Below are 26207 nucleotides of genomic sequence, written 5' to 3'. Positions count from 1 at the left end.
CTCTTTAGCTCAAAAAGGAAGAATCAGTGCCTCTAGAACTCTGTGAGGTTTCATAGTTTTAGGTCTCAGTTCTGCTATTAAATAGCTTCCTTCTTGAGTTTTACTTGACACTCTGCTGTAGCTAATTTCAAACTTGTTTTTCTGAATTTAAAAGTCTCTCAAAGTAGAACCAAGGTTTTTCAGCTAGATGAGTGTTCTGTTGAGAAATCTCTCTTCAGTTTGCTGGTACCATTGCTTCATTAGCCAGTTTACTGTAACAAATGACAAATTCTGATTAAATTCATCACTACACGATGTGAATTCCAGTGATTTTCTTTGTTTTTGTAGTCACATTAGTCTTGCATATTGCAGGATTTTCTCCTTTCTCACTGTTCCTTCATCTCTGCTTTGTCCTCACCACCAACATCTTCATATTTTCTCTTCCTACTGACATTGATTTTTAGGCAGGTCATAGTATGCACTTGAGGATGACTTCTCTTTTCTGGCTTCTGTTATTTTTTTGACCAGCATTATGATGCTGTCCTAGCTCGATACAGAATTAAGCATGAAGATAAGTTAAAAAATATTAGTTTAATGGCACTTAGTATTCTGAATTTTTTTCCTTTTATATTTATTAGGAAATGCAAATGAACTAAAGGTCATAGTAGCACTGCTGTTTGCATATGTTCATACAAGTTATCCTCTGAACTCTCTTCTAGCTAAAGTATGCTCCCAAATTTTCACCTTTTCTGAATTTCAGAAAAGTTTGCAAATATTTTAATAGCTTTCTTTAAAAAGTAAAAGTATTTTAAAAAGTAAAAGTATTACAAGTCACAGCTAAATTTCAGATGATTCAGCAAGTGTATTGAAAAATGAAGTTTTTGAAGGATTATTTCTTCTTGCATAGTTGGTGATTGTTGTTTCCATCTGGGACATCCATGTTTTCTGGGAAAAAAGCAACTGTTTTTAATTAATTAACTAATTGTTTAAATTTACTTACTAAATTTGTATCCCACCTGACTCCCAATGACTCTGGGTAGCTCACAAATAAAAACATTAAAAACAAGAAAAAAAATAAAATAAGAGAACAAAATAATAAAAGGTGGCAAGAGTGACAGAAACCAGACAGGAATGAAAGAGAGACACAATCCAAAGGGGGCTTCACTCTCCCTTGCTAAAGGTTGGGGCAAAGAGCCAGGTCTTTAAGACTCTTTGAAACATAAGCAGAGTGGAGGCCATCTGGATCTTAGGGGGCAAACTCATTCCATAGGGCAGGTGCTGCTACAGAAAAGGCAGATCCCAATAGATAGCATTATTTAATCGAAGGCACTTGTAGTGCGCCAACTCTGCCAGATTGAATTGGCTGGGCAGATACTATAAGAGATCAGCAGTCCCTCAAGTAATTAGACCCTATGCCATAAAGGGCTTTATAGGTAATACTGGCACCTTGAATCTCACCAGGAAGCAAACAGGCAACCGCCACAGCTCATAAAGCAGAGGTGTTACATGAGCATACTGAGGCATGCTCATCACTGCCTGCGCCACTGCTTTCTGGATCAGTTGAAGCTTCTGGATGGTCTTCAAGGCCAACCCCATGTAAAGCACAATGCAGTAATCAAGCCATGAGCTGATCAGGGTGTGACTGACCGATGGACCTCCCAATCTAGGAGAGGGCACAACTGGTGCACCAGATGAAGCTGTGCAAAGATCTTCTTGGCCACAGCTGCCACCTGCTCATTGAGACCCCCATGGGGAAGTATAACCACATCCAAGGTAAAAAAGGGAATCCAGATCTGGGTGGCCCAAACCTTCACAACAAGCCAGTCTTGGTAGGACTGAATTGGAGATGATTCTTTCCCATCCAAACCCTCACAGACTCCAGGCACCAGGACAGAACCTTGACAGCTTTACTTGGCTGGCCTGGGGTCAAAAGATGCAATTAAGTATTATCAGTATATATATGATACTGAACCTAGGAGTTTCATGTGGATGTTGAAAAGGAGGGGAGAACTCTATGGTACCCCACAAAAGGAAGGGCCTAGAGGGCAATCTTTCTCCCTCAACCAAACACTGATTGGAACTGGCCCTGGCGAAAGGAAGAAAATCACCATAAAGCAGTGCCCCCAATCCCCAGCCCACGGAGGCAGCTCAGAAGAATACCATGGTCAATAGTATCAAAAGCTACTGAAAGATCAAAAAGCACATGGATGGATGCACCACCTCCATCCCAATTTCACCACAGGTCATCTACAAGGACGACCAAAGCTGCCTCAATACTAAATCATGGCTGAAACCTGACTGAAATGGGTCTAGATAATCCATTTCCTCTACAGTTCTCATCAACTGCAGACTGACCATCTTCTCAACAACCTTCCTTAGAAAGGGAAGGTTGGAGACTGGATGATAGTTATTGAAAACTGTTGGGTCCAAGGATGGTCTGTCTCTTGTGGAAGGGCGCACCTCCACCACTTTCAAGGCAGGATGTACTACCTTCTCCATCAAAGAGGCCAATAACAGCATGTATACCTACCTTGTCTACCTCTGTCTGTGCTTGAAGTAAGTAGGCTCCTATGCACTGTTGATATCTATTTTCATGCTGTATTAGAAAAGCATTTCGTAGTCCCAAAGCTAAGAAAATATAGACACATTATAAAAAAAAACCCCACAGCTTTCACTCCAGATCTCTATAAACAATGAATAACTGCCTTTCAGTTTGTAATTTAATTGATAACTGCCCATGTACACACAAATGATGACTCAGTAAACCAACAGCTTCAATGGAATGTACAGCTAGCTTTCTTTTATAGAAGTAGGTAACAATGACCTCTGGGCTAATTTCATGGAGTCCTTGGTATACTTTCAGAATTATATTTATTAAACCAGTTGAGATCTCTGTCAACCACTTTCTTTTTCCTACAGTCTGCTACCTGGGGGAAAGTGATGAGGATGCCAGGAAGCAATACATCCATAAAAAAATGGGTGTCATCAAAGAGAATGGGGTGTTTCCACTCTCTGTTTAATGTTGGTTTCTCCCACTGCTTGTTTTGGCTTTGTCTCATTCCCTATCATGTGAGTTCCTAAACAAAGATGACTCAGGTTTAGAAGTAAATACAGTCTAAAAAATGGTCTCAAGTGGTAAGAAAACAACCTTTCCAAAAATATCTGTAAAATACATATAGATGTTAACTACTAAGTGTAATGATCTCCAAGGAAATTAAAGTGCAGTATCACACACACTTTGGATGTCCCATTTTCTTGTCTCCTCCAGATGTCTTGTCACTTCTGTTGCTGCTACTACCTTTGTTTCATCATCAGGCAATTGAATGCCTTTCAGTTGCTATGAAGAGGATGGTAAAAGAATGGGCTAGCATTTTCATCAATACTAAGAAAAGAGTTCTTAGTAAGTGATGATATTTAATCTTGGAGCTGTCTGAGTTACTGCTTCAAAATATAATACACTGTATTTATAGAATAGATTGTATTAAAACTAAATTTCAGTGTGAAAACCAGCTTTTCCATTTCCATTTTACTTTTAATTATCTGCATACCTATATATTTTTTCTTGAATTGCTATTCTAAGGAAAGGGCATAATGGTGCCTCCTCATTTTTTCTCTGCCAGTCATATATTTTGTCTCTGTCTATACACACCAGGCAGAAATAAACTACAGTTTTAAGAGTTGAAGCTAGTTTTATAGATATATGATTTCTTGTGATGTAAGTATCATTGTCATCTCCATAGTAGTATTTAATCAGTCAAATATTGAAGAGGTATAGTAATCCTATCACAGTCATGTCACAGTATATAACCAGGTGCATCAAACCTCCATCAGCTGTGAACAATATCTTCATACAAATACACTGGGGACAAAGAAAATGGAGAACCCAACTATCACAGTAGATTTATTTGAAAGTGGATAAAATAAGAATTATTTTGCAAAAAGTTCATTTTTACATGTACAGGAAGAATGGGTAGTTTAGATTTAATGATGAATACCAATGTCAGTGCTAAATTGTGGGTCTGTCTCATCAGTTTGGCTTCTTTCCCCAGCACCCTTTTTAAAAGAAATCCATAATAAATGCCATCTGCAATTCAGTATTGTATGATTTCTATTTGTTACTTACAAGCTGCTGCATGCATACAATGGCTGTTTAGAGGCTTTGAAATGAAAGTAGGCATTTTTGGAAATGCTTCACTCCCCTGTGCCTTCTTTAAGTTTTCTAAATATTTTAAGGAGGGCTGACTTCGATGATCATGCACTAAAAAAAACCATTGTATATATGACATGTACAATTTTTAAAAACTCTGACTAAGTAGTTGTAAAGCATTTAACGTACCTGCTATATGGAATGAATCAATATTTTTTACCATCATTCTATCTAATGGAATAGGCTGGTCAAGTACTGTGCAGTTACCACCTTCTTCAAGCAAAGATTGCAACTCCAGAGTGAAGAAAGAACAGACAGGTGTTAAACTCAGGTCAGATTTCTGAAATGAAACCAAAAAACATATTTGCAACCCGTGGTTGCAGGAAAGGCTGGAAAGATTCAAATTAAATCAACTAGCTAAATTGCAGGATGCAGGAATAGGAAATAGGATCCTCTGAGATGAATAAATAGGAATAGAGCAGCAGTATGGGGGTGGGGTGGGGTGTCAAAATTGGCAAGTTGGCAGATACAGTGTTATGATGCAAGACCTGGCCTTTCTGTAATGCAGTGATAGTGCACACACATTCAAAAGGGGCAGGGCTTGCATAGTGACACTCCTGCCAATTTTGACACCCCAACCCATAGTCGTTACTGAAATAGAGATTTTTGGAAGAGTTAGCAAGTTCACCTCAAATCTTCTGGTTTATGTTATAGTTTAACTAACCCATACAGGTCAAGTAGTGGGAGGGAGATGTAATGGAGGAAAAGGAAACTAGTTGTGGGAAGGAGACAGTAAACTAGCTCAGAACCCCAACTGTGGGTGTATTCAAAGAGAAGAGGGAGGGAAGAAAGGAGAAAGATGGTTTGAAACCAGCAGGGTGAAGTTGATGCATATATCAAGCTACTTATATGAATAATTAGGGCCATTTCCTGCTTATATCAAAGGCTCTGCATAGAGTGGCTAGCTTCGCATAACATGCTAAACCATAATGTGATTTCTTTATTTTCAGCTTAATAACATATGTGAATCATCATGCTCAGTAAACCATGTTTGCATTATGTTTGAACAGGCCAATACACCTTGTTCAATAAACCATTTACAGCTAACCCTACCTTAGTGGTTGTGAAGCTAGTCACTCTTTACACAGCTTTTGACATAAGTCAGAAACATTCTCTAGTTATTAATATTAACTTTATTTACTACCTATTGTGAAGAGAGTCAAGGGGAGTCCCCACCCAATATCCTTCAGCCAAACTGTAATAACTACCATGCACAATAAAATAGAAGATATTGAAAGATATGGAACCAAATCTTTAAAACAAACAACGTTGTTGATATAAGCAGGTATTACAGGTCCTCCAAAGACTTGGCTTGTATCACAGCAACCCTTAAAGCCTCTTTGTTCTGGGAGACTAACTCACTCCAAAGAATAAACCAATGGCTTTAGTGTGTGCTTTACAAGAGTGTTTTTTATATCTTTAAAGATGATCTTCAGAGATAATCTTTCTCCCTCCCTATATATTTAGTAAGCGCAGCTAATCTTAGCCCTTGCATTTCAATAGGTCTGTTATTTCCCCCCTGATTTCTAGGGATTTCTTTATACCAAGACATGTTTAGACTGTTGCAAAATCCTTATTTCTGTCTGCCATGTGCTCTTTGATCTATGTTATTTTTCCATCTTCTTAAGTTTGGTTACCACTGATTCGAAAGCTGTTGATCAGGATAGCACTGAAGCTGAACAACAGAAGTTGGAGGTAATTCCAAAAAATGATTTCTCCATATAAGCAAATGATGGGCTTGTTTGGTAAGGTATGTCTTTGTAAATGTTAGCAACATGTGCTCTCTATCAGAAACTGCCTCAGCAAGCAAAACAAAGGGAGACAATTCCAAGTGCTGAATGAAACAGTTCTGAAGATGAGTCACGTAGCTTTCTGCAAGAGGACATAGTTTAATTGCATAGCCCTCTTCTGAATTCTTTGATAATTAAATAGTTGCTATGGCAGTAATCCACAACTCTTCCTGCTCCCAGCAGGTCAAAATGTATATAAATACAACACCAGCTGATTATTATTTTTCTCTTTCTTTCTTTCCTTCCTTCATTTTGTTACCTTTTTATATCGGTTAGGTTTTGTAATCAATAGCAAATCATCAAACAGGAACAGATAGACGTCAGTAAATCTCATAGATTCTGGGGAGCAAATAAAAGATGAACTGTCATGCAGATATTTTAAAAACAAAACTAACATTTTATTTTCTGAGCGGCTCACTGCATCTTGATTTTGGCTGATCTGATAGAAAGAATTTGGAAGATGTCCAAAAGTATGTTACCTTTTCCCACCAACAGATCTTTGATTTTACAATATCCTTTTGTCCATGAGGAAATTGGGAGAAAACAGTTCCCCCCTATTAACACCTGCATCTTCTTTGTAGTATAGTATGGACTACAATGTATAGGTAGACCCTCATGTAAATATACTTACAATTGTATCTACAAGGCTGAGTTAAGTAAATGAAAAGCACTGGTGGTAGCAGGAGTAGCATTAGGACAGAGTATAGATTTGTCCCACAGTACCTCCCCCCATTCATTAGAAAAAAGCCCAATCCCATGATGGAAGAGAACTGACTAAGAGAAAGCTGCATAAGAGGCTGAACAAAATAATTCCTCAAGAGTTAATACGGCAGTAGACCTCTGAACCAACCCTGGGAATATGCAGGCAAAGAAAACACCCCTTGGAGATCCACTTGGTCATGACTAATTATAAACTTGGCACTTGGCAAACCATGGCGAGGGGTGCTGACTTGACTTTGTGAAGTGTCTCTTTGGATACTTAACACAGTCCTCCTGCATTTACGGAGGCCCTCGTTTTCTATGACTTGATGCTCTGATTTGGAACTGTGGTCACTTTTACTTATTCAACAGTGTGTCAGTTAAACATCCAGAACTGGACACAAAAATGAGCTAGAAGCTCTGTCTGGATAAGATTAATTCTGTGGCTCATTTTGCCAGGATTTTGTTTCTGTTCTTTCATGAGGTTTAGAAACTATTTCATTCTGTGTATTGTCTGATATGCCTGCCAAATGTTACAAATGTTTACCTGCAAGTATTAATCGCCCTTCAAGAAGAAGTGATCTCTTTGTAGGAGACAAGATGTTTTCACATGGGTTATTTCTTAGCATGTACTTGAGACACTTAAGATGGGGAAAAAGGGATCCAGAAAAGGTCATTTAATAGATGAGAAGTGAATTTTTATTTGAAAGTATACAGAAGATTAATAGCAAGCTACATGTCTAGAGAAAACAGTTACACCATCACACTGTTAAAGGCTACAGTGATCAAATCTCATTTATACAAACTTCACAATACAAAGTTATTAAGCACCAATCTATAACCTCTGCTTTGTTAGCATGGAGCAGACCAAAAGGATCAGGGCCTCTGATTTCAGCATTACACGCATATATTTCTTTGCTTTTTTAAAAAAGAATCAGCATGGGACTGGTCATGCCTTCTTCTTTTAGAGGCCAGCCAAAGAAATGAAAATGCTGGGCATAACTATGGTACACCACATTCAAACATTTTAAAAAATGTTATGAAGGAGCAACTGGGGGTGGGGGAGAGACTGAAAGGGTGAAAATACAAGATTTTTATTTTAGGGGCTCCAAGGCCACCTTGCCTGAGGACCCCTCAAGCTTTATAGTTCTTACTGTGATCAATCCTTTCAAACAAACAAACAATAGATAATAACCATTTCCATTCAATATTGTGATTGAATATTGTGATCTACCTGCCATGAAGGTAGAATATTTCACAAAATGTGATAATGGTTAGAATCATTTACTCCATTTGTGTGGTAACTCTTAGGTGAGAAAGATTTAAAGACTATAGTATAACATTTTCTATACTATTCAAGAAATTGCATACCTCAGGAACAAAAAATCTTTTGTCTTGATCCCAAAGTGAAGGCCAAATTATAATTTCCTGAAGCTGTTTAAATTTCTGAAAATTGTCCAGCCATTTCACTTTACCTTCCAAATCCCCTGAAAAATATGCCACAGAAAGTCAAGAATGGATGACTGATTATGATATCTCTATAAACATTTTGGATTGCAAATTATGATGAGTATTAGCAGTCTTCACACAAAGAAGTGAATGTCCACATTGGTAAATTCTAGTGCAAGTGGATAATCAATGGATATCATAATATTAAAAAATCAGTTTTGTGTATATATCAAAACTGAGTGGTGAGATTTTTAGTTTCTTGTGCTTTGTTCTAGTTCGAATTGGTTGATTTTTCAGTTAGTTTGTATGATAGTACTACTGATACTGGTACTAAATAGTTTGTACATTAATTTTTAGAACAAAAAGCGGCTTACAATATGTATCAGAAATATTTAAAAACCAATATCTAATGTTAAGAACAGTAAACATAAAATATATAAGAACTGTAGCATAAAATAAAAAATATCCAGATAGAATGATAGAATACTTAAAATAACCACTAGACAGTAGGAACAAAACAATAGAAACCAAATTGATTAAGAGACTACATGGCAAAAACCACAGGGAATGAAAAGGGAAAGGGCCAAAAGGAACAAGAAAACTTTCCAAAACCAAAATAGTAAAATAAGGGCGGGGGCCTAGAGCATATTCCAATGTTGTGGGATGAACATGGAGAAGGCCTGGCCACATCTCAGCCTGCAAATTCCCCTGGCCCTTCAGAGGTGATCCAAAGCTTGGGTAGAGAAGAAACATTCACAAAGATACCATAGTCCAAAACTGAAAGGCATTATAGCCTTCAAAATGAGGCAGCTGAGATATAATAATGAAGTAATATCAACCTTACATTGCTAGTTATTTGCCCTAGTTACAGTCACAGAAGAACAATTTTTGCAAATTTCTTTGAGAAACTCAGAACAGAACAAATCCCAAAGCAGGGTTATAATGTTTTGACTTTCTTTACTCACGTATTGATGTTTCCACCTTTTCCTTAAGTGAACCAATGATAACTTTCTCTGCTGCCTCTGTATTTTTCCAGATGTTCTTTAACAGGAGGGGATAACGGGTCAATTTGTGTAAAGGTGCAACTAACATTTCAGATAAACGGAGTCGCTTACACTCTTTCTTCCGCTCACACCACTATTGAATTTGATGGAAAAATCATGTTAGGAAACATAACTTCAATGGGCTTTCTTCACAGAATGAGTATTGGTCATACCATAAATCATTTATTTCTTAAATGTAAGTTGAATATGACATTATTTATCACATAACCTATACCTTTGCAAATTATTCTATTTTTTTTCCCAGAGGTACGTTACAATGCAGAAAGCACCAAAAATAGAACTATACAAAATAATGAACTAAAACACCTTTAGTTACAATACAGAAATAGAAAAAAATCAGCAACATTTTAAAGTATAGCTTACAAAACATAGTCGTGTTAAATCTCTTTTGAGTTAAGTCTGACTCTGGCCTTTTTTTTTCATGAACACATGTATGTTGTTTGCTTGGCAGCAATTTGGAGATGGCTTCCCACTTCTGCCTTCTGTAAATTTTTCTTTTTCTTTCCAGTCTAGCTTGCCTCCCTAGTATTTCATCTCTCATTCAAGTACCAACTAAATCTGGCCCTGCTTAGCTTTTGAGGTCAGCTAGGCTGTGCTGACTCTGACTAAGTACTCTGGTAGTACTTAGCAAACTGATCAGCACCAATATTCTGCCATTATTCAATTAAAGGTGGATTGAAACAGCTTATATATTTTTTTAATTAAAAAAAAACCCTATTAAATATATCTTATAAATATATAAAATTATCTTTTTTCAGATAATAGTGATTTGTTCTGGACATAGTGAAATCAGTTTAAAACACTATAAAAGTGATCAAAGACAAGATTAATAGCTTTACTTTCAAATAGGTCCCAAAGTCCTCTCTTTTCTTCAGTTTTTCCAAGTAAAAAATGGCAGAAGAGTAAGTCAGACAGTATATCTGGTGGCTCCGACACAGGTTGCCTTGGAAATACTGGAAGATAAAAAATACTAGACACTTACTATTAGAGTACAAAGCATACTGATCCATACTCTTTTTAAAAATTTTCTCTTGCAATTTTTTACCTCACCATGATTCTGAATCTCGTATAAATTAATATTAGTTCTTTGTGATTGCTACAAAAACAAAACAAAAGTACCGTGGGCATGATCCGGCCTTAGTGCAAGGCTTAAAACAGTAAGTACATTAATTTAGGATGTTGCATTGATTTCAGTGTAATTTATTCCTCAGCAAGTATGCATTGGGTCATGTAACCCACTGGCTTGTCTTTGGCTGACAAAAGGAAATGATCACTGAAACCTCATTTTATCAGACTTAATGCAAGAGAAGTTGCATATAAAAGACCAAATTTCTGCTGTGATTTATGTATTTTCTGTAATTGGAGAATTACTCAACTGCCATGATTTGTATGATGTACATGGTAACATAGTCATACAAATGATGTAAAACCCTGTCATGCCCTACTCTCCAATTCAGTGGACTATTCTGAATAACAGACACTCTTCCCTCCAATTAGTCTGTTAAAGCAAGGTTTCACTGGTGGTTTTGCACTGTGTTCAGTTGTCCAGATAGGTCTGTCCAAATGTCAGATTTTCATTTTCACCATCATAGCCACAATGAACAAAGCCTTGGAGGACTGGAGGATTATGGGCACTGAAATCCAACATACCTAGTAGATTGGGAAAAACAACTTATCATAACTGTAGGAAAGGTTATTTTGAACTTTTGTAGCAAAAGCACCCTTTTTTGTGGCACCCTAGTGATTTGAGACTAAAATGACAGAATTGTGGGTTTCTTCAGGAGAATGAAAATGTTCTGCTTTCTAACATTTCTTACCAGCTTTCATAACTGAATGTATTTAGTTATTTTTTACCTTTGTGAGTACACTGATGAAATCAAGGGGGGGTGTTCGCTTGAGAAGATGATCCTCTATGGTGTTAAATAAACTAGTTACAAAACTTAGAGTCACCTAGGCAAAGAATATCATTATTTGAAATGAATTCTGGATAAAACACTAGACTTCAAGATATACAAGGTATGAACCACATTCCTTTCCATTGAAGCTTCTGGAGCCTCTAGGCCAGAAGTGGGCAGCCTCTGCAAATAAAAATGGACAGGGTAAAAACTGAAGACGGCTTTTTGTGCAGCAGGTAAAGACCACCCCATCTGGTGCAACTGGGCTTGAAATCGCTTTGTGATATCACTGCGTAATCGGCAGGAAGGCACCACAACCACGCAGGAAAAAGCTTATTTTTCCTGTTATTCTTCCCAAAAGTCACTTGCTGCACTTCTCTTGCACGTCAGTTCTCAAGTCTAGTTGTTTCACCCCAATAGAGTTTGTCCTGTTTTTTTTAGTGCACATAATCCTTTCCCCAAATCACTCCTCCAAGCAGCCAAGTTAGGCTTGGCAAAAACTTTTCACGGTTTTCAATGGAAAGTTTTCTTAAACCTAATTACTGAGGCTGAGCACTTCTAGACAGGCCCAGGTTAGGAGACATTGCCCTGTTATAATTGTGTAGCCCAGCCCATGAATGTTCTTTTGAAATTAAATTAAAATATATTTCTAGAACTTATGTCTCATTGTAAGATAGAGAGTGAAAGGCATTCTTCTGTAATGCTGGTGTTAAGATCTCAGGATCTTTTTTCCCGGCTCCAGCATAAAATAAGGACAAATCTATTGAAATATTAACAGATATTAAAATGAGTTCTGGATCATCATTAAAAAAGTATGTCAGATTTGGTGAGCACACACAGTTTTCACCACTCAGACCAGGAGTCCAAATGCTGTTTAATGTAGGGCTATAAAACATACTTTATAATTGAATCACAACTTTGGGAAAAATGCATTGGAAAACTTAATATCTTGTATTTTCTATTCCAATTTTTCCAGAGATTTATATATTTTCAAAATAAGCAGGATCTGGATTGTTTTGTATCTAGTATTTTACTTTAATTATTACCAATCCTATTAATTCACCAGCATGAATAATTCTGGTATAAGTCCATTTTTTTTATCACTAAAGTTCCTTGTTATCACCTGATTTAATTCTTCCAAGTTTGCGAACAGTAGTCGAGGGTCCACATCTGGGAGCAGTTCCTTGCTCTGCAGGTACTTTAATGTATCCATAAAGATCTTTGGAAAAAACAAACAGTAATTTCTGGGTAATAATTTATTTTCCAAATCCCTGAATCCTACCATTGCTACTGGTTCTTTCTTTTGAGGAAGCTAATCCTTCTCCAGTTGCATTATAGCTCTAAAACAGAGTTCAGATTTCACTGAAAGACTAGAATGTCAGAATCCACCAATTTATTTACACACACACACACTTACTTAGAATGAAAGAATTGTAAAGTCAAGAATTAGTTCTATCAGAACTGAACTGAACTGAACTCATCCCTGTCCTAAGCTTTCTTCACTTCAATGTTACAATTTAGGACAGTGGGGTCATTTTGTTGTTGCCGTTATTAAAGAACTGGGAATATGTTATCACTGCCAAATCTATTTCAGATCATTTGGAGAACTATTAGTAAATAACGATCTGTGTTCTGTCCATCCCCCAAATAAGCAAAAAAGCTAAGAATAGCATTACTTTTCAAGGACCTGCAACATATGTTTGTATATTAGTGAATGTATCTCCCCTCCCCCCTTATTGCTCCCCCCCAATCCCCTGTAATAGTTTCCTAAAAACACAACACAGATGTGCTCATAATTGCTTAGAAATCTGTACATACTGCATTGCTGCCAAGTTGAAATGACAATTACCCGACAATTCAGCTAAAGGATTAAACTCTCCAAATGGCTTAATTTGAAGTAGGCATGCATAAAATTGGGCCATATGTTTTCCCCATGTTCTTGTTTTATACAAGTCTTTTCAGGAAGCACAAAGCTGTTCTCTCAAAATATTTTCTTTGAAAAATCAAGTATTGGTATAATGAAACTAGCTTCGTTGGTTCTGATTATTATATATAGTATGTAATTATGGTTATCTACCTCACATCTTCTTTATAGGAGATGCAGTGAGCACCCAGCCTTGTATAGAAAGTACTGGATGAGAGAGCACCAGGAAATATAAGGCTGTAGCCTCTGTTAGGAAGTGGAAAAGCCATTCCAGAAGAAGGCAATGACAAACCATTTCTGTACCGTGCCAAGGAAACTACCTGGCCATGTCCATGAAGTCATCAGGAAGTGAGTTTGGTTGGAGGGAGATTTCCATTTGGAAAGACTCATTACTAGAACTTATTACTATGCTGGCTGGGGAATTCTGGGAGTTGAAGTCCACACATCTGAAAGTTGCCAAGGTTGAGAAACACTGTACTGGAAGAATATCTTCCTCTTACTTTTGAGGAAGCTATTTCAAGTGAGCATAATTCCCCATTTAAGTAAGTGTGAGCAGTCTTTTCTTCACAAATTTATTTGTACAACTGAGTTTCAGATCTCACGTAGTAAGGCAACTGGTAAATGTAGAAGTGAAAAACAAAAGCAGTCTACTGTTGAAGAAACCAGGAAGTTCCGTAGAAAGTAGCTCTTGTTTTATGGTCTTATTTGCACATAATACTGAACAAGATTTTTTAAATCATGGATTGTTGAACAACTCCTTGTAGTCTGGTTCACACTTAACTTTAAGCTGTACAGAATGGATAGCACTTGCCTAAGCCAAAAATAAGCAAATCACATTATTGATATTATATGTAAACCTGATTATTGTTAAATTGAGTTTCACTGTTCTTAACATAGCATTACACTAACTTTCCCCAATCAGGTGTGCTGAGTTATACTTTCCATACATCCAACATATCTGTTTCTTAAGCCAGTTTCAGAAATTCTGTTCTGGATTGCAGTAGGTTGGCAATGGGACTGGGCTGGTGCTCAACTGGACTATGGTCATTGCAAGATCTGCTTGGTTATTCTCCTGCTTCCCACTTTTCCTATCCATGCACAGAAAGCAACCCTCATTAGCCAGCTCCTATGTGGACCAGTCTACCAATGTCTTTCTTTTCTTTCATGGATTGTTTCCTTCTCACTAGTTTCTATCTCTTTCCTTGTTTTCCCAAATGTTTGCACACATGGATCCTTTGCCACTCCTACCCTTTCCCACATGAGCTGCTTTGACACTAACAGAGATCCTCCCTCCCTTCCTGTTTCATGATTGCTCTTATACTACAATAATCAAAGCAACAAGGAACAGGTGTTTTTTTTACTCCTACTTCCTCTATAGAGCCATGAAAACTTTCTAGCAAGAAAGGATTGATAGTTCAGCTTTATAGAACCAAGTAGCCATGTCTCTCCATTGCAACTTAAAGCTTTTCGTTTTTGTTTTTTGAGGAAGGGAAGCTTTGCAGAACTGTGCAGCTCATTCAGCCAACCTGAACAGAAACCAAAAGGGTACCCAATGGGAGATGTAAGGGTTGAACGGAGCCTAAGCTTCTAGGGTTGAAGATGGTTCATTGACTTAACGGACCTTCAACCTTAATATCAAGATTATTTAAAAAATAGCAACTACCCACCAGCAGAGAACATAGCAGCCTGGAAGGGAAGTAACCAGCTGTGGGAGGGTGGGGGCATGCAAGGCCCAGCAGCTAATTGGACGTGGGCTGCTACTAGAATGGAATGAAGCACTGAGACCATCTGTGCTGAAGGGCTTTAGATAGCTCCCCTCACAAAAGAGCAGTTTTGAACTGACACTGGAAAACACAGATCTGGGATGTGTTTGCAATGGGCTGAGAATGGGAGGAGGACAGTGTTATCCATTCCTGCACTCAGGACACAGAGAGTGGCCCATAGTTGCTGATGGGCCAAGCAGAAAGTCTGGATGTGCTCTTAGATTATTTCTAAAAAGAGATGCCATTTTCCAATGCACTTTTTCCAACTGAGATTGGTTTGTAAAAACTGCCAGAGTCTTGTTGAGCAATAGCTGCTACAGCTGGCATCTCAGCCTACAGAACGCCACCTTCAATGGAGCAAATGGTTGCATAAGCTTACTGTCAGGTGAATGGGCAAGCTGCAAGCAGTAAAACTGCTGAAAAACTTAAACGTACCATTTTGAGAACCAATAGATGGTCAAGAAAGTAGCTGCATTCTGTTGTGAATAGCTCCCACACAGCTTCTTTCTTCTTTGTGTCTAACTGATCACTATCAGTTTGTGGTTCAAGTTGATGCATCTTCAACATTTCATGCCATGTTTTATCCTGTAATTGTGAATACAAATATATACCTTTTTATGCATATTCATTCTGAAAGGGGTCTTTGCTATTTAAACACCAGAGTGATTGTTGATATGCAGCTTTCTTGTGTTGAATATTTATTATAGGGTTAAAGCTCATATAAAATAACATTAATAATATTTTATGTATTGCACTGAGAGAAATAATCAGTTAAGAGAAATCAAAATACAAAGTTAAAACAAATATTTGTTCACTGAAAATTATATGATAAGAAGTATTGTACCTTAACATTGTGTAATCTGAAGCCACCACACTCTGACATTTTAATGGTTAGAGTTGAAAGACAGTATTCCAGCTCAGCCATTTGTTTTTGTTTGTCTTTATTCTATTTAAAGATAAAATTTACATGTCAATTTGCAAAATCTGAAGTCATATATTTAAACTGGAGGGAAGAGGAAAGGTTATAGATTATTTTCCAATGACGACCCCCTTTAGAAAAATCAATATCAAACTTTGAAAGGCAGTTCATCATGAAGATATATGAATTTTATTGTAACATGATTGCCAACTGTTATGAATATAGACAAAAAATAAAGTAGACTGATCTACTAGATTAGTCAGTATTGGCATAGGAAGTAAACAGGGAAATATTGTGCTTGTTTTTATTGCAAATGAATCTTTTCAGAAGGTATTGAATGGAGAAGAATTAAGTAACTGTCTGTTCATCCATCTTAAGTTGTGAGGGTATCCCTTTCTCTCTACCACCAGAATGAAAGAAAACCTCTGGCTTTCTGTGGCATAGGTGGTGTTTCTATATGGCTTACAGAAATGTGAGTTGAATGTCAGTGCAAAATACAGTGCTGCTATGGTGATAAGTAGCTACCCTTCTCTGCTATTTTATAATCTCTTATAGATGTTTTTCCATCTGTTGACCCAGCTCTTGAAATTAATCTAAATATCCAAGCTGTATTAACGAAGACTGGATGTGTGCCTGTTTGAATGTAGCCCTTTATCCCCCCATCTCAGTTTATTTAAAGCAAAGGTTTTCCAGCATATAAAGCTGCTTTTCTCTCTCTCTGATCACCGGGGGGCGGGGGGAGGGGGGCAAACATACCTGACACATTAATGTAATTTCACTCAGGAGCATATATCCCACTTAATTCAGGGCCTGGGAAAAAGACCAGGTCTTCAAGGCCCATTTAAAAGACAGTGGGGTCAGGAAAACGTGAATCTCTGGGAGAATACTATGCCAGAGGGCAGGCACTGTGACAGAGAAGGCACCCCTCCAGGTTTCATCAGATGACACAGTATCTGGAGAATTGTTGGATCTTACTAGATGGGCAGAGACAATAAGAGACAGGTGGCCTTTAGAGAGCCAGGCCCTATGCCATGCAGGGCTTCATAGGCAATACCCAGCACCTTGATTTGCCCCTGGAAACTTACTGCTAGCCAGTTATATGGTTGTACTGAACTCCTCCAAGCTCAATACCACAGGAAGGCAAGTTAAAATCTCCAAGAACTAAAAGTCTCAGCTCAGCAACAGAATTGGGCAGCTCTGGCAAGGATGTCACTATGCAACAGGTAGGTCAACACAGCAGCAACAAACTGAACTGATCTGTACAGCCCAGCTTTAAACACAGGGTCTCACATCCAGTTATCTGTCCTGCAGTGCTGAAAGCTGTTAAGGTTTCCCAGATGATAACAGTTACCCACTGCAGCTTCCTCCCCTCCCAGATTTCCAGCTGCTGCCACACTCAAAAAATGCATATGAAAAGGAAACATTCTGCATGGGTAGCTGGTGAGAACTAGTTGGATGCGCTCAAGGTATGTTGGACTTTGACTCTCAGGATTTGTAGCCGTGGTTCAACTCATCTAGAGGGCCTCAAAGTAAAGAAAGCTGTCATGGATTTTTCAGTCTGTAGAAACAACAACTGATAGTGAGGGGGAAAATCTGCAAAATTTGCAAAATACTCACAATTCCTTTTTTAGTAAATGGCCACCATGGCCTTTTGGATTGTACTGCATGAAAGAAAAAGAAGAGCATTGTTAAAGAAATAAAAATATCTATTGTAGAAAATGTGATTGTACGGCCCTATTTACACAACACAGTTAACACAGTCAATCCAGGGCCTGGGAAGAAGAACCATGTCTTCAAGGTCCATTTAAAGGACAGCAGAGTCAGGGAACCTTGAACCTCGGGGGGGGGGGGACAATTACAAAGGGATAACCCAGTCAAATCATGTTTTGATGGTTCTGGCAGCACACAGTCATGCTACCTTGGTCAAAAGTTGCCATTTTGAGAATACTGAGTCACTTCCCACACCTCCACTTCTCCAGGAAGCATGTCTGGTATCCTAAGAGATCTCATACCAGGAAAATCCTGGGGGTGGGGGTTGGGTGGGGATGGGGGTCTTTATATCACCGGGCTCTTCTCCACTAGTCAGTCACAGTGCCCAGGAAAAGAAGGAAAAAGGACAAGAAAAGGGAGGAAAACTGGCGATGCTCCAAGTCTAAAAACTTACAAATCTCACAGCTGTCTCTGCTGGTACCCTCCCTTCTATCAAACATCTTCCCCTCAACTCCTGCCTCACAATATTCACTTTATAGTTCCCTGTCCATTAGAGCCTCCCTTAACACTGAAATATCAAATGCAAACCTGTCTATTAGACACTACCTACAAGAGGCACCAGCCAGTATATTACTACTACTACTACTACTACTACTACTACTACTACTACTACTAATATTATTATTAAAATGTATATGCCACCCAACTCCCAGTGACTCTGATTGGTTTACAAATGATTTAAACATGAAAAACAGGACAATAAAAACAAAAAACAAAAGAAAGGTAGAGATGGCACAATAACAAACCAGGTGAAAACAGAAGAAAACAACTCAATTTAAAAGGAGGCTTCAGTCATCCTCTCCAAAGGCCTGGGTGAAAAGCCAGGCTTTCAGGCCCCTTTGAAACACCAGCAGGATGGGGGCTGTTCGGATCTCAGGGGAACCTCATTCCAGAGGGCAGGAGCTGTGACAGAGAAGGCGTGATTCTGGGGTACCAATAGATGGCATTGCTCAATTGAAGGAAACCAGACTACCCCAAGCCTACCAGATTGGTTTGGCTGGGCATATACTATGGGAGACAGGCAGTCCCTCAAGTAATTAAGCCCTATGCCATGAAGGTCCATCATTGCTCACCCTGCTGCATTATGGACCAGTTGAAGCTTCTAGGCGGTCTTCAAGGGCAGCCTCATGTAGAGCACATTGCAGTAGTCAAACCATGAGATGATCAGGGTGTGACTGTCTGTCTGATGGGCCTCCCAATCTAGGAAAGGGCACAACTTGCACACCAGAGGAAGCTGTGCAAAGGCCTTCCTGGCCACAGCTGTCACCTGCTTATCAAGCAGGAGCTGTGAGTCCAGGAAGACCTCCAAATTGCACACTACGCTTGAATGAAGAAGTGTCACCCCACCCAAGGTCAAAGTTGGAATATCTCCAGATCTGGTGGTCCAAACACCCACAGCCACTTGGTCTTGGTAGGATTGAGTCAGAGGTGGTTCCTTCCCATCCAAAGCCACACAGTGTCCAGTCACAGAACTTGACAGCCTCTCTTGGCTGGCCTGGAGTCAAAAGATATAATTGGATATCATTGGGTACTGTACTGATGACAGTGTACTGATGATACCAAGCCACAAATTGTTGGATGACCTCACCCAGCAGTTTCATGTAGATGTTGAAAAGGAGGGGAGAGAGAGTAGAACCCTGTGCCACCCCACATAGGAGTGGCCTAAGGAGCGATCTTTCTCCCTCAACCAACACTGACTGGAACTGGCCCCAGAGAAAGAAGAGAACCACCATAAAATGGTGCCCCCAATCCCCAATTCACGGAGCCAGCTTCAGAAGGATACTGTGGTTTACTACATGCTGAATAATCAAGGAGCACAATGATGGATGCATCACCTCCATCCTGGCTCCAACACAGGTCACCTAGAAGCATAACTGGAGCTGTCTCAGTACTAAATTTCAGCCTGAAACCTGACTGAAATAGGTCTAGATAATCTGTTTCGTCCAGGGTTCTCATCAGCTGCAGACTAACCATCTTCTCAACAACCTTCCTCCAAAAGGAAAGGTTGGAGACTGAACGACAGTTATCAAAAAACTGTTGGGTCCAAAGATGGCCTCTTGAGAAGGGGGCACACTACCACCTCTTTCAAGGCTCGGGACACCACATCTTTCATCAAAGAGGCTGACACTTCAGTATGGATCCAACTGCGGGCCACCTCTCTGGTTACTTTCACGACCCAGGAAGGACTCAGATCCAGGAAACAGGTGGCTGAGCTGACAGCACAGACAGCTCTGTCCACTTCCTCAGGAGTCACCAGCTCAAACTCATTCCAGATCAGACCACCAGACCCCAGGCACCTTGGCCTGCCCTGCCATTCAGAGTCCAAGGCTTCCATATAGCATTGTTTGGAATACTATAGTTTGTTTTCATGTGGGAGTAAGTGTGTATGATTTCAGACCTTAAGCATGAGAGTCTCCACTGAGGATTTTTCACATCTGGGATTATTTCTGATTGTAAATACTAACAGAGAAGCAGTATGGGTGTGTGTGGGGTGGGAAAGGAGGGCTTGCTTTTTCCCCGCTGTCATTCACCATCAGGGAGATGTATTTAATGGTTGCCAGGACTCTAGCTGGGAGCACTATAATAAAGAACACAGACACTCTATAGCTTCAACTCTTTTTCTTGGAAGACTAAGCAGGTGAGGGTGACAATTGTCTCACTTTTGACTGGTTATAGTATTCACATAATAAATCTGACTGGAAAAGGGCACTTTAACCCAAACACACCTGGAACTGGTTTTTGCCTTCTTAACTGCATAGCTGACTGGATTTAGGTGTTGCATGATAACCTAACTCCTTTCATACGTTAATTTGTTGTGAGAACCAAGCTTGATTTGTCCAACATATTAAACAAAGAGGTTTGTTTGTGATTCAACATCTTTTTGGAAACAAAGCCATTGCCCCAGCATGCAGAAAAAACCAGGCCTTTAATTTAAACTATAATATTGTTTATTTGCCTGGACATAATAGGTATATATGAAATTATGGTTTGTTATCCACATTTGGGGTTTAACATGTTCTTTTCCACCAAGGTCTAGAGCAGTGTTGTCCAAACTTGGCTATTTTAAGATGAGTGGACTTCAACTCCCAGAATTCCCCAGCCAGCATGGCTGGCTGGGGAATTCTGGGAGTTGAAGTCCACTCATCTTAAAGTGGCCAAGTTTGGACAACACTGCTCTAGAGCATTCTGATTGGGACGGGTGTTGTTTTCATAGCCGGTTGTGCAAAATTGCTGTTGTGATGCTATATTTAACAGTGTACAAACCACAGAAATTATTCTTAGTTACTCAGTTCACCGCTCTCCCTCCCTGACCTGAGTTTTGCAGTGATGCTGACTGGTACAGGAATCGGGCTGCACTGTCTGATATCAACAGATCTCCTGGGAACATCTCAAGTCCAGGCAAACTCACCACCACTGAGCTATGCCTGCGGACAGCTGACCTGCATAGTTTATAAGGAAAACACACACACAGTGTTTAATTACTTCCAAGAAAGTTGTTATTAAAGAAATGAGAAAATGCAATCCTTGACTTTATTTTTTACCCAAAGGTCCCAACATTCATAGTCTGAAACAAACAACCTTGTACAATAGTGTATAGAATATGACCCAATCAGCTTGGCAAGGTGGCTGACCCAAATGAGTCTTTACAGGGAAAATAATGTTTGTCAAGCAATTTCAGCTTAGCCATCATGTAGCAGCCATGTCATCTCAGTTTTGAGAGTTAAAGCCCTAATACATCTAGGAGGTTGACCTATATAGATTTTTGCCTCATATTTTACCAAAACAGAGATTAACTTTTTTTTTTTACAGGTACCATTAATACAGATGCATTATACATGCATTTTGCAAGTTTAAATGGTAGCTCATCCATAACGGTTTTGTTCCTACTGTTGTGCAGTCTTCTGGCATGCTAAGAAACAATGGCTTATGACAATGAACTGTGCCAATGCAGTTTTTATTTTCTGGTTATCTTGAGATATACCTAAAAGAACCATCTAGCTAATTAATGAATCAACTTGGATACAATATTGACACCTTCCTTATGTACTTGAATGCAAAGATTTGCTTACATGTATCCTACCACTTTTAGGCTTTTGTGCTGTGTCTAAAAATTTGACTTATTTTACTATTGCAAGAACGAACACATGAATAATGACCTAAGGAGCTACTTCATGAAAAGAATTTTAGAACTCAGTTAATTGGCCGATTGCCAGTACTGTTCAGGAAAAACAAGTATGTGTTATACTTAACTTTAGCCATGTGAAATCTCACAATCCGGGGTTTTAATGGTGTTTTAAACTTATAAACAGGTTATGATATACTCAAAATGGAGAGCCTGTGTAACATGTTTTATTATAGTTTTCCCTCCTAGGTTTTACCAGCAATCACTGGATGAATCAAAAGGTTTGATAAATCTATCACAAAAGGATTAATGTGGTCATTTTGGTTTGCATATTTTAATTTATTCCTGCACAGAATCTGAAACTTTTCTCCTGCCCATTGATTACATGGGTATGATTCTGCCTAATTCTGTCCTGCAGGGTTAGGGCAAGGAATTAGCCCCCCAAATCAGAATAGCCAATTAATGCTTCTTTCCTGCTCAAATTCAAGGCTGGTTTCACTCAAAGAAGCCAAGCTATGCCTACCGTTGAGGAAAAAAGATCCCACAAATATTTATCTCCCTCCTTGAAAGTAACAATAAACAATAATAAACAAACAAACAAACCCTAAACAGTTTGCTGCCTTGTCATAACATACAGAATCTGCTGCTTGTGACAGGAGCCTCACTTCCTAATGGGATGAGCCTGGTTGTAACATATTTTTTTATCCAAAAAAGCTATAAAATTGAACAACATTGTCTACATGTAACAAAAGAGGGAAGGGAGGGGGGATTATGATGTTCTATTGCTAAAAGCAAGGAATAGCTCTTAGCAATGTAAGCTGAATTGGTAATCTTATTTTTCAAGACAGTACACTTGCAAGCATCAAATAACTGAACAACTGTTGATCTACTTTGAAATATCTATTTGTTCTTCTACCATTAACAGATAGAATAAAGGGGATATGGACCATTACTCTAATCAGTGATGGCTTAATATTCATTAAAATCATCTTACACTTTAGGAATCATCCTATGTTTGATGCATATGTAACAACGTGGACTTTGTTTAATGCCTTTAATAGCTATAGCATTCTTCCTCAATATAGACCATATGCCTGGGGATTAAGGGATCTGAAATCCAACACATCCAAAAGGCAATAGGTTGGAAAAAGGTGGTCTGAACTGTACATGTATTTTCAATTTGGTAATTCAAGCATTTAAAAAAAAAAACTTGGATAAAGATATATCACATTAGTCTTCGCTGCACTGGGATGTTTCAACTCTGTTAGCAATTTCAAGCAGTTGTGCAGCTGCTTCTAACAATAAAAAATGGAGAGAAAGACAAATAGGGCTGGGCATGTCTGAACTGATATGCAAACCGTGAAGTACCTGTTGTTAACAAGGGCAAGTTCAAACAACTCAGTAGTGGAACATTTAAAAATGTCACCACCTATATTTAAACAGAACTGATTTTGCTAGACACAGTGAATATGTCACTCTGACTTCTTAACACAAAATAATATGGAAATACTATGTTGATTCTAAAAGAGTAAGATTAAGTATATACGCACCTACTAGATGTATGTAAATCCAAGGCCTGAGGAAACAAGGCATTGCATGTTAGTCCTTATAAACAATGGCTGCACTTCACATGAAAAATGGAACTTCAGAAATAAAATGGAATGTTGATTGTATTCACCTAAGGCAGGGTTGTCCAAACTTGGCCACTTTAAGATGAGTGGACTTCAACTCCCAGAATTCCCCAGCCAACACTGACCTAAGGCCTAAGAATCAGGCCAGAAACATATCCAGTCCAGCATTCTGTGTCAGACAGTAGCCAACTAGCTGGATTCAAGAAGCTCACAAGCATGCTGGATCACAGCCTTTTTCTGCTGTTGTGCTCAAGCAACACTATACTCTAATGAAGGGAAAAACCTGCAAGGTGGCATTTGGCCAGTTGAGGGGCTTTAGAAAATAGAGTAAATGCTTCTCTGCCAATGTGATGGTACATCCACAACTAGAGAAAAATTCTATCCATTCATATATGTATGGAAAGTGTGGTGGGCATTAACCTTCCCACCGTCAGCAAGGATAATGAGTTTTTTAAGGGAATATAAGGGCCACAGCTTGTATCTCAGAATATATCAGCACTGTGGATAGCATAATAATTTCTCTTTCATTGGAATCAATGGGAGAAGATAATTCCAGGCAACTTTGACAGAGAAGTAGCATAGCTGAGGAAACAGATAATGCTATCACAAAATCCTGTTCTTGCCATAATCATAGGACTGTTCAGCTCATGAGTGTTTCGTGATGGAATCAAAACTTACCTATAACTTTTTTCCCCTGAGTTTTAGATGGCATTTGAAACCTTTGGGATTCTGGCTGTTTAATAAACCATAAGACAGATGTTTGATTGAATTTATAAATCCTTCCTGCTTCTGAACAACTATGTCAGAACACATATATGACATTCTAAATTCCTAGATTCTTGGAAATGTTTATTTTGACAATCCACTTAAGTAAATTTTTTTGGATTTAAAAACAAATTAATTTTGGTCAATTCTAATGGTCCTCTACTGCTTAACACCTGAATGGAGCCCATGACCATTTAGACTCTACTGCCAACTCCCAGCATTCCTTGACATTGGCCATGATGGTTGAGGCTGTTAGGGATCAGTACCATCTTAACTGTTTCAATCATATAATGTAAATTATTTGATTCAAATAATAGCCTTTCAGCCAAAATTAATGATTCCAGGCTTAATCATTAATTTAAGCTGTGCAAACTTAATTGGAAAATGACTAGATAAGGATGTCCCATTTGGTGCCCTTCAGCTGTAATAATCATGCTAAGTGGAGGAGACGGAGGATGTATTTCAACATATTTGTGGGACATCAGGTTGAGAAAGCCTGGAATAGGTTGTCAAACAGTGTTAAATCCCTTAAATTCCTTTTAAATCTAAGAGTAAAATGACATGATTTATTATACGAGACTCTCAGCTGAACAATTCTAATGTATGCCAAACCAAAAAAGAAAAAAAAAAGTTTGTTTCTTATATTACTTACCTGGATATCCTTTCCTTCATATATTAGAGAAGGGCTGTTCTCTCTACTGTTCTGTGCTGTTTGAGTATCACTGAAATCATCTTTATGATCCAGAAGATTCACTGTGGGGTTAACTGCTATAGAGTGTTCTATTTGTGTCACTGAATTTGAGTAAATGCCAGAGGATGATGGGGGAGAACAGGGCTGAGGGTATGAAGGACGTTTTGGATGAATAGAAAGAAAAATATCTACTTGTGGCACCTGGTTGCCTGTTCTTGTGTTCTCAGTACCATCCTGGAGTGGAGATATTTGAGAAACTGATGATGTATTCTTTCTTAGTCTCCTCAATGTTGGAGAAGTAGAAATCCTTCCTGGAGCATGCCTATCGAACAGATATGGGGGGTTGTCAGCACCATTGTGCTCCACTGTTGGAACATTCAGTAGATGTAACCTACCAATCAAGCCCCGCCTCCTGGTGAGGCTATCAGGGCCCAATGTTAAGCCTGTGTTGGTTGGGGCTGACATTTCACAAGAAGAGGACACAGTATTTCCCAAGTCACTCTTTTCTATTAAATCCACATTTTCTTTCCAAAGTTCAGTCTCCTTAAGTATATGGCACTGTTCATTCGTATTAGTTATTTCATCCATGTCCAGAGAAGATCCACTGTCCATGTTTTGCATTCTGTATCATAGAGCATAAATCTATAGTCATAGGATAGAAATAAGAGTAATGCTTTCAACCGCACAATTGACGTAAGGTATTTTAAAACTGTACATTTTCATCTATTTTCAAAATGTTGGATGCTGCGTAATAATTTTTCATGAAGAACTCTTAACAATGGTTGTTATCTTTAGTTCTGGATGAGATAATGCATGATTCCCTCTGTGGCAAACTCGTTCATAACTTAGGGTTCCTGCTTTGTGATTATTATATACATAAAAATGGAAAGACTCTGAAATACCCACAATGGTGGAATGGCTGGTGAAGATGACAGAATGAGCAGAGAGAATTGACTTGTCTGATTAGAGCAGTGATTCTCAACCTTACCCACTTTAACATGCATGGACTTCAACTCCCAGAATTCCATGGCTGGCTGGGGAATTCTGGAGGTGAAGTCCACACTTCTTAAAGCTGCCAAGGTTGAGAAACACCGGATTAGAGAAAGGACAATAGCCACATTTATTAGTGACTGGAAATCCTTTATGGATTTTTTGCTGAACAAAGAAAAAAAAATGAACTTGAGATTTATGGGTTTGATGATTAGAAAGGGTAGACTATGGAAAGAAGGAAATTATGTGGTGACTTTAGAGAGAGGGAGTAAAATATAAATGTACTTGTAACTGCTGTTAAGAAGATCAGAAGCCACTTCTTCCTAACTTTTTTCTTTTCTTCCCTTTCTTCTCTATTTCTTTCTTTGCACTTTTTTTCATTTACTTATTACTTTTCTTTACTTTCTTTACTTTTTTCTTTCAAAATTTGCATTGTTTTTATTCTCTTAAAAATGTCTTTAATAAAATTATAGGTAAACAAAAATAACTTGGAGTTCCTAACTGAATCTTGGCTGACAGCTGTAGCAAAGACACCCTTGTAAAATTTC

At 38.6% G+C, this 26207-nt stretch overlaps 1 protein-coding gene across 1 annotated transcript; it reads right to left on the bottom strand.

Annotated features, from left to right (window-relative positions):
* Positions 1-248: 248 nt before the first annotated feature.
* Positions 249-25290, bottom strand: PLEKHG7 (pleckstrin homology and RhoGEF domain containing G7). Its single transcript, XM_025171673.2, has 16 exons — positions 24631-25290; positions 23133-23158; positions 20772-20899; positions 17307-17350; positions 15615-15716; positions 15206-15355; positions 12207-12302; positions 11043-11138; positions 10028-10141; positions 9090-9261; positions 8047-8162; positions 7223-7316; positions 6236-6315; positions 4316-4466; positions 2510-2607; positions 249-924 (listed from the first exon to the last, which is right to left on the bottom strand). The coding sequence occupies exons 1-16, from the start codon at positions 25288-25290 to the stop codon at positions 817-819; spliced, it is 2235 nt and encodes a 744-aa protein (XP_025027441.2). The 3' UTR covers positions 249-816.
* Positions 25291-26207: the final 917 nt, after the last annotated feature.

The sequence above is a fragment of the Python bivittatus genome, unplaced genomic scaffold (genome assembly GCF_059951505.1).
Source record: "Python bivittatus isolate LINGU-HERP-01145 unplaced genomic scaffold, Pbiv_v1 ctg000330_np1212, whole genome shotgun sequence".
Classification (NCBI taxonomy): domain Eukaryota; kingdom Metazoa; phylum Chordata; class Lepidosauria; order Squamata; family Pythonidae; genus Python; species Python bivittatus.
The sequence above is the reverse complement of the archived record's forward strand: the minus strand, read 5'-3'. Positions and strand labels throughout refer to the sequence as shown.

What these genes read in the sequence shown, in the direction of transcription:
- PLEKHG7 (XM_025171673.2), bottom strand. Translation starts at nt 25,290, where the DNA reads ATGCAAAACATGGACAGTGGATCTTCTCTGGACATGGATGAAATAACT. An exon ending in AGCATCACTGCAAAACTCAG is followed by an intron (nt 17,351 to 20,771) that starts GTCAGGGAGGGA and finishes TCTTTCATGCAG; the next exon opens with TACAATCCAAAAGGCCATGG. An exon ending in CACAGACAGAGGTAGACAAG is followed by an intron (nt 925 to 2,509) that starts GTAGGTATACAT and finishes CTTTTTTCCCAG; the next exon opens with AAAACATGGATGTCCCAGAT.